General features: G+C 38.2%; 1 protein-coding gene across 3 annotated transcripts; it reads left to right on the top strand.

Annotated features, from left to right (window-relative positions):
* The first annotated feature begins 109 nt into the window (after nucleotides 1-109).
* On the top strand, nucleotides 110-8,505 carry rhof (ras homolog family member F). 3 transcript variants are annotated; one of them, XM_021602677.2, is made up of 5 exons: nucleotides 110-243; nucleotides 5,290-5,377; nucleotides 6,711-6,820; nucleotides 7,540-7,674; nucleotides 7,893-8,505. In XM_021602677.2, exons 1-5 carry the CDS (start codon nucleotides 184-186, stop codon nucleotides 8,055-8,057), a joined length of 558 nt encoding a protein of 185 aa, XP_021458352.1. In that variant the 5' UTR covers nucleotides 110-183; the 3' UTR covers nucleotides 8,058-8,505. The 3 variants fall into 3 exon arrangements, with proteins under 3 accessions (XP_021458352.1, XP_036833303.1, XP_021458351.1); XM_036977408.1 differs by lacking the exon at nucleotides 110-243 and adding an exon at nucleotides 991-1,905; XM_021602676.2 differs by lacking the exon at nucleotides 110-243 and adding an exon at nucleotides 3,610-4,567.
* Nucleotides 8,506-12,012: the final 3,507 nt, after the last annotated feature.

The following is a 12,012-nucleotide window of genomic DNA, read 5'->3' as shown; positions in this document are numbered from 1 at the left end:
CTAAAAAAGGAAGAAAACAATTAGCCCAAAACTATTTCACTTAGTCTTCACTGCTATTTGACCAACGAATAACAAATGCTGAAAATCTTCCATCAGCATCAGTGAGAGCAGTATGCAAACCAACTCCCCTCTCTCTTCCTGAAGACAGAATTGCAGTCAAATCCCTCACCCTCGAATTTGAAGATGTTAAAAGTGAAGCTACACGACATAACATACTGCCATGGAAATCTTGTCATTTTAAAGGTAATGGATTTTGAGCTGTCTCAAAGCATAGGCTATAGTTCTAAACAACAATAATGGGAAAGCTGATTGTTTTAAGAAGCAGGTTCACCAAGGATGTATTTATCCAAGTTTATCTTAACAAGTATTATATTGAAATAAGTGAAATTATATTGTTGGAATTAAATACTAATCATACACTTACAGTTAATTAAACATGTAATCCAATAGAAAGATGTCTTATTGGGAGCACTGAAATGCTTTAAGGGGTCATTAATCTTGTAGACATCTCATTGCTCCCACTTGTCCAAAAAACGACCTTTTTATATGTACTGTTGTTTAATGGCTTCTCTCTGCTGTTCTGTTCTCAATTTCAAAATGGCTTCTTCACAGACAAACGAGATCACTATGTGCTGGTTATGTTGCTGCGCCATTGCTGGGCGAAATAGTCAGTCGCAAAAAATAACTGAGTCTCCCACACAGGTCTCTGTTTGCTCACTGGAAATGTAGCATATCAATGGTGCGCAAGAAATATGACTTCAACGGGTGTGTGTGTATCTGTGTGTAAAAGAGTGTAGGCTACAGCAGAATTCAAACGACAGAGCGGAGAAACATGGCACATTCAGTCTAGTTGCTGGTAGATCTAAACCGGTTTTGGCGAACGACAGTAATCTGAGAATCTGGCCGGTTGCCACGCGTCTGAGAGAACTGCACCCACACAGCCATATAAGGTCAGAAGAAACGATTTCGAACATAGTGCTGTATTTCGTTCAGGATACTCAAAGGGGATTTCAGACTTCTTCGTGCTCTCTCTATTTCCCCTTCAAGATAATGGTTCGATGTTGTATTTCGAGGTGTTGATCAGCTACTCAGAAGATGTTACATGTCAGACAAGCAAGATGTAATCCATCCTATAGGTAAAGCAGAACAATAGGAACAAAGCTGTGTGTGTGTGGTGAGGTTGTTTTCCTGAGTAAGGGTCTCCAGGTGTGCTCGTCTGGCTACAGTTGCTATGCGTACAGTAGTCTATGCCATGCATAATGCTGATCAATCTTAGTCTCTTGATCAACACAGCGGTTGAATAACCTCACTGTCAAAAACAGAGAACAGTCTACATGTCGGAACTGTTTTAGAGTCAACTGTAGAGGAGCTGGGTTTTCCAGGAAGGGTTCAATACCCAATGCACAATTGCTGCGTAAATGGCCAAGGTTAAAAGGATAGTCGAACCATAAGGTCACGAGGCTAAACTAGCCTAAAGCAGCCATCCAACGACGTGTTTACACCCTCTGAAAACAAAATTGATGCGTTGGGCATACCAGATACCAGCAATTGATGGGCCTTTCTTGTAGAGAATATAACATATAGAATATAACCATGCAGACCATTCCATTCGTTCCTCAGTGCTCAAATTATTGCAGGGCATGTTTTTACTATTATAGAAGCAACTAGAGTAGAAGGTAAAATGTAAAAAAAAAAAACATTGTTGGCCAAATGTCTTTCTATGACCGGCAGACCTCTATTAAAAATCCGACTGAATCATAGTAACGTTTTTTTGTATGGCAAAACCGGACAGCTGTTTTTGTGCAATGTTAGCATTACGTAAGCATAGAAGGAACACAAAAGCACACCCAGTGGGGGAAGGGAATGGGCCTCTTGTGCAGAAGACCAACGACTGCTCGCAGTACAGTAGGCTACACTATTTCTCTTTGCACATTCGTAAATACAGAGCCTAATACTCGGACCGTTGCACGTCAAGCTGTTCTATGCAGGCAAGATGGGTATCTATTTAGGCCTTTATGTCAATCTGTTAATAGTTCAAATGATAGCATAACTCAATTCATGTTTATATATTTTGGGGATAATGTTGCTTTCGATAGTTGTATAAAATGTTTTGGAATGTATTTGGAGAGCTGGACACAGGTTACTGCACCATTTTTTTGCATTTAATTTAGAATAATACATTTAAATGTATTCAACCAGCATTCATCGCCTGGAGCCTATAGACAAAATAAAATTGTCTTCAAAATAAATAGACCCAGGGTAATTTAGATAATTTGCCAAATGACTAAACACTGTTAAAAGTTACAAAATGTATATTTACCGTTATAAACGTTGAACATATACTATACATTCAACACGTCAATTTTTCGAATCACATTTTGACCATTCTAATCTGGATTGCAGTCCCACAGAAATATAATCGATTATAGGGAGGAGGTTTTTACAATGATCAAATTGGGCTACTCCCGTTGATTTATGTTGCGTGCACATGATATTTTAGCTCATAAATTGTGTTAATTCAGTAGGCCTATGTCACAGGAAAAAAAATATATAATTGTAAGATTTAAACACAAATGTTGCTTAAAAAATTTATTCGCCTACAACATTATCCAAATCAAAATGAATCCCATGGATCGTTTTGATTTGGATAGTGTTGGAGGCGAATACATTATGTGGAGTCAAGATTTCCTCGAGTTTGGCCTCGACTCCAGCGTCACCATTTGCGCACAGTACGAAATGGACAGAAGAGAGAGAGCGGCCATTTTAGTACCGCTAGTCAAAACTGTATTTTACTCCAATTTAATGCGAATATTGAATGTTTATGCATGTGTTTAAACATAGGGCCTACATTATTCATATGCGTTCACTCTCTTTTCTGAATAGTCTTTTCCCTGCTCCATGACCGCTTGAGAGCATAGGAGTGTTATAGGCCTAGCCCTTCAAAAGGGCAGCTGCCTGTTCTCCAAAGGGCTGAAATAAATCTTAAGAGAAATTGATTAACTGTTATTGGTGCAATAATAACAGAATATAGCCAACGTTATTATTCATATAACATATCACTTCACATAAATCCCACAATTTAGATTAGAAAAACATGACAAAATCCACTGATACAAATGTAGATATTGTGTGTATATTGAAATTGCCTTTATTTTTCTTTGGGTCTATTTATTTTGCCACAAACTGTATGCTATCTAAACCAAATATATCTCTCCTTATCTCTCCTTATTTTTTTTCACACACATACTGCCTGTCAGAATCCAAAATGAAATATCCCTTTTGGTGGCATTCCTGTAGGTGGCAATGAAGCACTAGGTTGAAAATAGTTACATAAAAGTATGCATTTAAACATAAAAAAATGTTTAACAGTTTACCCAATGGTCTTTCAAATGTGCTTTCTCTTATAAAATGTTAATCAAAATATCATGTTACTTTTGTAAGAAATTGTTTAAAAAATATAATTTTTAATTGTAAATAAATATAAATCAATAAGATGTCTGTCTTGTGTTGTCTTTGCGCTTTTGAAATTGTTGGTGGTTTAAAATACTGACAACTGTCAAAATGAAGAAGACATCTCAGAGATGATGATTTCTTAAAGAAAATTGCATCTTTACACTAAGAAAAAAGTATCTTTAGTACTAAACTGCCAACTTACATTTATTGTGGTTTAGTGGTCACATTTTCAGTATAATTTTAGAGGCCTAGTGAAGGCACACAGGGTGACATAGAATAGCATTTTCATCCATAGTGGTTATATCTCTAACTCTAAGTAAAATAAGAGAGCTCCAGAATTCAAGGTGGCACAGATCCATCAAGTCAAAGGTTACTAGGCCTGTGTGATCCCTGACCCCATCTAACCCCAATCTTCATCAGAGTCCTTGCAATAATATCCCTCTATATCACATAGCACCAATACTTCTCAGATGCCACTGATCATTATTGATTTCTTCTCTGAGAGGGAGGAGGAAGGCACAGAGGAGAGTGAACTACTCAGAACTTTGCTGAAGCACACTCAATACACCTTTTTAAATACAGACAATGCCTCTGTGTGAGCCTCAGCCCCACCTAGTGATGTTAAGGGACAGGCCAGATGACTACAGAGCGGGAAGGTGAGAGAGCACTGCTGTTGACTATTGCATGACAGCTCTTACCACAGAGACTCTTCCGGTGAACAAATTGATGTGGGTGAGAAGTGTTTGGACAGGAACAAGAAGTGGTGAGCAGAGCAGAGGGAAAGACCTGGTTAAGATGAGACTGAACTTGGTTTCTTCCTTTCCTGTTTTTACTCACTTATTCTTCTCACTTAGCCAAGCTCTGTTTCTTTAAATTAACTTATCGTACAACACTGACATGTGTTTAGACTCAGTTTGGAGGAACTGACATTACCCTGACTTCTGTCTGACGGCGACCTGTTGGACCGTACAGAAGAGATATGACACAGAAAGGTACTATGACAAGCAATGGCACCGCTAAGAAGGGAGAAGAGCTCAAAATTGTTATTGTGGGTGATGGGGGTTGTGGGAAAACATCCCTTCTAATGGTCTATGCTAAAGGAGACTTTCCAGAGGTAAGGACAGCATGGCATCTCTTTAAATATAAGAGTATAAGAAGGTAAATGTGTTTGAATTTTATTGTTTAGATTAAGATAATCACCCTTTAAAAATATATTGAATTATGCAGTCATGATTAATTTGTGCCCTGTTGACACTGTCATCACCAAGCCAAACTCAGAGGTTGGCTGTGAAACTAAAATGTTATGAGTAGCCTAATGATTATCTCCACTTCTCTATCATGAAATTAATATAAAATTATATTGTTTAAATATTTAATCTTACCAAAATGCCTTAATACAAATAAAACAATTATTCTATTGACATCTCCATTATTTAATTTTGGTCAGCAGATTTATGTTAAGTTCATTATACAAGTTCAGACTGAAGTGTGTGTAATGCCAAAGGTCCAGCATAAACATGAACCTTTCAAATAATGAAGGCAAATATATTCCTTTTACACTGCATTAACACTCCCAAACAAAATCATGGTATTTGAGAACAGAAAAATAACACTATTCTAAATATAGGCTTCCATCTCCAAAGATAATGTTGTTACATAATTAGGGTATTGTCCTAGACAGATATTGAATACATGTACCGGTAGTGTTCTATGGCACTGTATCCAGTTTTGGTTCTATTATGTCTCAATTATGTGCTTTAATATTATCCCATGGAGGAAATGCAAAAGGATTGAAATACGGAATTTCTTTCTCCCTTTGTCATTTCTGTTTAACAGAAGTATGCTCCGTCTGTGTTTGAGAAATATGTCACCACAGTCAAGTATGGAGGGAAAGAGATTAGACTCAACCTCTATGACACAGCTGGTAAGTATTATTAAGTATCTATATATCTAACAGAGTGTTACATTTCAGCATGTGGGCAGATATGCAGGGTGTGAATGTGGAGTCACTTTGCCTGTCCTGTTTGAGCAGAGGTATTCTGATAGCAGATCTTTGATCAGCTAGGTGGAACATAAAGCTAGAGAAGGATAGAATTGTGTCAGACGTCAATGCATTCAAAACAATGGGTTCAAAACAGAGATTCTGAAAGGGTTTCAATTAGAAACTAATATAGCCACCCGTTTTAAAAAGATAGTCTTGTTTTCTGGAGAATAAGCAGTAAAAACTAACATTGGACTAGGACGAGCACTGAACATGTCTTATGCCTTTCTCTGACTGGCTCCTTTTTCCCGAACAAGGTGTTGTGTTGAAATGTCATAATGGATTATTGTAGAATACTGTCTGACTTTGTAGTTAATAAAACATTTTTGGTAAACTATGAGTATGACACGACATCTCACTGAGCATTACACCTTGCCCTCCTGCAGCACTGATAAGCAGCCGTTTTGTAGAAAGCTGTTGTGACAGGATGTGGCCTAGGCTCATCTATAGACAGAAATGCTGTTTCTATCTGTGTTTGTCATCTGACTGGTCTTTGAAACTTTTAACTAGACATTGTCAACGAAACCTCAGATTATCAGCTGAAATGGCTAGATATTGAATTGAAAATCTTTGTTTTATTGTTACTTACTTGCAAAGTAGTTTCAAAATAATGCCTTACTCTGTTGAAAAGTTTTTTATTTGATTAGGATCATGTCAAACTTGATTTCTAGTCTTTTCAGCTCCTTGTTATGGATTTTAGATTTTTATCCAGACTTGTAGGACACTTGGCTTCTTGAGAAATTAGTTTCAGAAATGACTTTATACTTGTTCTCTATCAATACTGGATATTCAACTCCCCTCTAGATATGCACATGACACGTATTGACTAATAAGTGGCAGAATGATCTACTTAGGTTGTTCCTGGAACATAGTATCACGTCCCAGCACATTGTTTACTGTGAGTCATCACTGCTGCACCAGCCACTTTATTTTACAGGAAATGGAAGTTGAAGCCAGGATGTGGTTTTATAACTCACCCCCAGCATGGTTCTGTATCAACTTGTTCCATACTAGAGTTTATTTTTTTAGATAAAAGTGGAACATTTTAATTTGACATACTTTTAACATTGTTATTTTATGAATGTGCCATTATTTTTCATTCTTGGACTGCAAGGATAAGCCCAATGGATCAGATCCTTGTTTGCCATTGTCTGTATTTTCTTTAAAAAATGTCATCAAACACTTAACATTGTGTATTTCTGTGTACCTTTTTCAGGCCAAGATGACTACGATCGTTTGAGGCCACTCTCCTATCAGAATGCCAACCTGGTGTTAGTCTGTTATGACGTAACCAACCCCACCAGTTTTGAAAATGTCTTAATCAAAGTAAGCTCACTGACCATGATTCATCAACGATATTCCATTATGCAGTGACAGCCAATGACATTCATATTCTGCCCAACAATATCCAACGCTAATGCAGCTCACCACAGAGTGAATTGGACAGGCCGGTGTGTTTTGCTAGGATCCCAGTACAGTGCATAATGAACCTAACATTAACTGAGTGTGGTTTGGTAAACAAACCCAACATTAGTCACTACAGAGAGGTGGAAAAGGATTGTGTGAGTTCCCCTCTTATCAGTGGTTAGACGTCATGTCTAGGTAGGAATTTAGTTTGATGAATGATTGTAAATGATTGACTTTGATATAGTGGTGTACTTTCTTTTGACTCCCTTCGCTACATGTGAATCAACCACAGCACAAACTGGGACTGTGCTGGAAGCCTCCCTCAATGAGCAGGGAAATGTCAATACAGAGCCATGAATGCAAACAGTGTGATAAAGACATGGGGAATGTAGTCAGAGTGAGACGTACGCGTAAAACACTACAGCAAGGGAGGGGGGTGGTAAACACAAAAGAAAACACACCTATTTGTAGAACCGATACCTGGGTGTGTGATGCAATGGGCGTAGAGCCAAGCCAAACAACCTGTCTATGGAGTGTTTTTTGCAATCCCAATGTGGTATTTTGACCACCTTCCTTCCTACCTTGACCTCTGACCCCTGACCCCTATATTAACTTTTGTGATCTGCTGACTCACACAGTGGTACCCGGAAGTGAACCACTTCTGTCGTGATGTTCCTGTCATTCTGATTGGCTGTAAGACTGACCTGAGAAAGGATAAGGAACGTACCAGAAGGCTCAAAGCCATGGACCAGGCTCCCATTACTTACACACAGGTGAGGATCAACCTGTCCTCCTGATGAAAGGGTTTATACACATAACTTACGGTGTGCAGCTTTGACTTTAACCATTTCATTTGAATTATGGATGATGGCCTTCAATTGCTTCTCAAATGTTTGATCCTAGTCCCCCTGATTTGCCCTGTGTGTCAGTTTCCAATTCTGATCCAGTACTCCCCTGTCTTCCAATGAATACTCTTTGTTTGGTTTCACAGGGTGAGGAGACCAGGCGGCACATGAGTGCTGAGCTTTATCTGGAGTGTTCAGCCAAATATCGTGAAAACGTGGAGGACATTTTCAGAGAGGCCACTAAAAAAGCCCTGGCATCCTGCCGCAGAGCAAAACACCGTACGAGGAAGAGGCATTGTGTCGTCCTGTGACCTCTTAGTGAAAGGACAGAGGCTTGAAGTCAATTGACACAACAGGACACCCTGTCCCCTGGTCTTACATGTCAAATCTACACCATCTGCTGCTTGTCTATTATAAACAACTGCTTGCCACATCCTGGGTCAACCTAATTCAATTTCATCAAGAGCCTGTCTGGAGACACCGTCCCCAGCCAACTCATGCCCTTGGAATCTGGACAATGATATTCAACACTGAACTAATGTCTGCTAGGGTCGAGATGGTAATCCTGCTAGTTCTGTGGTCTATCCTGGGATTCCAGAGTGGTTTTGTCTCCACGTTAGGCCAAAGTATAAGTGGGAATATGATAAAGTAGATTGAATATGATAAAGTAGATTGTGTACCATAGAATTTTGTCAAATGTCCTTTTTATCAGTGACTGAATTGCTATTTTTACTTTTATAAATAATTTGTTGTACCCATTGCTGGTCTGTGATATATTAGTTTATTTTTAACCAGTTAAATGTAATATCAAAATGTAGATTTCTGCCTGAATAGACATAGCAAAAGTAATTATTTATCATGAGAGGGCCATAAACAATACCAAGAAATGCTTATACTGCCAGAAAGATTCAAATCTCACCTTTCCGGTAAAAATAGTTAGAAATTGCTGAGTTATAATCACTTTTGAGGACACAAGCTTATGTACACAGTACAAATATGATAGAAATATGACAAATCATATGATTTTTCCCCTATTCAACAAAAGTGGGTGAATAGGGCTGGAAATGGTTGATATGCTTTCTAAATATAATAACAATCAAATTATAACTTACTATAATATTTCACCTTCTAAATAGAAAATAAATATGATCATACAGTTGAAGTCTGAAGTTTACATACGCCTTAGCCAAATACATTTAAACTCAATTTTTCACAATTCCTGACATTTAATCATAGTAAAAATTCCCTGTCTTAGGTCAGTTAGGATCACCACTTTATTTTAAGAATGTGAAATGTCAGAATAATTGTTGAGAGAATTATTTATTTCAGATTTGATTTCTTTCATCACATTCCCAGTGGGTCAGAAGTTTACATACACTCAATTAGTATTTGGTAGCATTGCCTTTAAATTGTTTGACTTTGATTCAGGTAGCCTTCCACAAGCTTCCCACAATAAGTTGGGTGAATTTTGGCCCATTCCTTCTGACAGAGCTGGTGTAACTGAGTCAGTTTTGTAGGCCTCCTTGCTCGCACATGCGTTTTCAGTTCTGCCGAAAAATATCTATAGGATTGAGGTCAGGGCTTTGTGATGGCCACGCCAATACCTTGACTTTGTTGTCCTTAAGCCATTTTGCCACAACTTTGTAAGTATGCTTGGGGTCATTGTCCATTTGGAAGACCCATTTGTGACCAAGCTTTAACTTCCTGACTGATGTCCTGAGATGTTGCTTCAATATATCCACATAATTTTCATTCCTCATGATGTCATCTATTCTGTGAAGTGCACCAGTTCCTCCTGCAGCAAAGCACCCCCACAACATGATGCTGCCACCCCCGTGCTTCATGATTGGGATAGTGTTCTTCGGCTTGCAAGCCTCCCCCTTTTTCCTCCAAACATAACAATGGTCATTATGGCCAAACAGTTTTATTTTTGTTTAATCAGACCAGAGGATATTTCTGAAAAAAGTATGATCTTTGTTCCCATGTGCAGTTGCAAACTGTAGTCTGGCTTTTTTATGGCGGTTTAGGAACAGTGGCTTCTACCTTGCTGAGCGGCCTTTCAGGTTATGTCGATATAGGACTCGTTTTACTGTGGATATAGATACTTTTGCACCTGTTTCCTCCAGCATCTTCACAAGGTCCTTGGCTGTTGTTCCGGGATTGATTTGCACTTTTCGCACCAAAGTACGTTCATCTCTAGGAGACGGAACGCATATCCTTTCTGAGCGGTATGACGGCTGCGTGATCCCATGGTGTTTATACTTGCATATTGTTTGTACAGATGAACGTGGTACCTTCAGGTGTTTGGAAATTGAACCAGACTTGTGGAGGTCTACAATTTTTTTCTGAGGTCTTGGCTGATTTTTAGATTTTCCCATGATGTCAAGCAAAGAGGCACTGAGTTTGAAGGTAGGCCTTAAAATACATCCACAGGTACGCCTCCAATTGTTTCAAATTATGTCAATTAGCCTATCAGAAGCTTCTAAAGCCATGACATAATATTCTGGAATTTTCCAAGCTGTTTAAAGGCAATAGGCAACTTAGTGTATGTAAACTTCTGACCCACTGGAATTGTGTTACAGTGAATTATAAGTTAAGTAATCTGTCTGTGAACAATTTTTGGAAAAATTACTTGTGTCATGAACAAAATAGATGTCCTAATCGACTTGCCAAAACTATAGTTTCTTAACAAGAAATTTGTGGAGTGGTTAAAAAACGAGTTTTAATGACTCCAACCTAAGTGTATGTAAACTTCCGACTTCAACTGTACTTAGTGGCAGTACAAAATTGGTACCCTTTCTGCCCAGAGACGCCATTCAAATGCCTGCTAACTCGTTACAACTTCAGCTTTAAGCACAAAGTGATTTAGTCCCCCTGTGACCAAGAAAAAGTGCTCTTGTTTGAATTCTACGTTTTTTCATGTTGATCTCTAAATCCATCTGAGAACATCACAGCAAGATGACACTGCTTTTGCCGCAGATGCTTTCCCGTCTCATATGCCATATTGTGAGCTGAGCTGCGAGGTTCACAGGCAGAGGAAATCGATCCCTTGTCTGGATAGGCCAGAAAATGTGACGTGTTTTCTCTATGCAAATTAGGTGTCAGATTACACCTACTGCATCTCAGCCATAGAATTTGAATTTAATAGGATCTCTATGATCTCATCATTGGCTTACAGGAACGCGTCAATTCTGCCTGTACATGTTGCGCGATTCACAGAGCGCCCGTACACACAAATGTCAGTCGGAACCGGTCCAAGAACTGCTCATAGTCCCCTAAATAGGGGACTTAACATTTAAACTTGTCTCACCATCCATCATTGAGAGGATGAATGTAATTTTCTTTAGCAGTTCAATTTCTAGGAAGAGCTTGGTTCTACTGATCACTTTATCACCTGGCAAGATTTGTTTCACGAAGTCGTCTATAAATAAATACCCACTCAAGGAATAGTTTGCCCATTACACAGTGGTGGAAGAAGTACCCAGTTGTCATACTTGAGTAAAAGTAAAAAATACCCAAACAGAAAATGACTCAAGTAAAAGTGGAAGTCACACAGTAAAATACTACTTGAGTTAGTCTAAAAGCATTTGTTTTTAAATATATTTACAGTACCAGTCAAATGTATTTTTTTTTCTATATTTGTACTATTTCTACATTGTATAACAATAGTGAAGACATCAAAACTATGAAGTAACACATGGAATTATGTAGTAACCAAAAAAGTGTTAAACAAATTCAAAATACATTTTAGAATCTTCAAAGGTGCCACCCTTTGCCTTGATGACAGCTTTGTACACTCTTGGCATTCTCTCAACCAGCTTTACCTGGAATGCTTTTCCAACAGTAATGATGGACTGTCATTTCTCATTGCTTATTTGAGCAGTTCTTGCCATAATATGGACTTGGACTTTTACCAAATAGCTTCTGTATACCTACCCCTACCTTGTCACAACACAACTGATTGGCTCAAACGCATTAAGAAGGAAAGAAATTCCAAAAATGTCACACCTGTTAATTGAAATGCATTCCAGGTAACTACCTCAAAGTTGGTTGAGAGAATGCCAAGAGTGTGCAAAGCTGTCAAGGCAAAGGGTGACTAATTTGAAGAATCTCAAATATAAAATATTAGATTTTTTTAAACATTTTTTTGGTTACATGATTCCATCTGTTATTTCATAGTTTTGATGTCTTCACTATTATTCTACAATGTAGAAAAGAGTAAAAAGAAAAACCTTAATGAGTAGATGTCCAAACTTTTGAATGGTA

The sequence above is a fragment of the Oncorhynchus mykiss genome, chromosome 5 (assembly GCF_013265735.2).
Source record: "Oncorhynchus mykiss isolate Arlee chromosome 5, USDA_OmykA_1.1, whole genome shotgun sequence".
Taxonomy (NCBI): domain Eukaryota; kingdom Metazoa; phylum Chordata; class Actinopteri; order Salmoniformes; family Salmonidae; genus Oncorhynchus; species Oncorhynchus mykiss.
The sequence above is the reverse complement of the archived record's forward strand: the minus strand, read 5'-3'. Positions and strand labels throughout refer to the sequence as shown.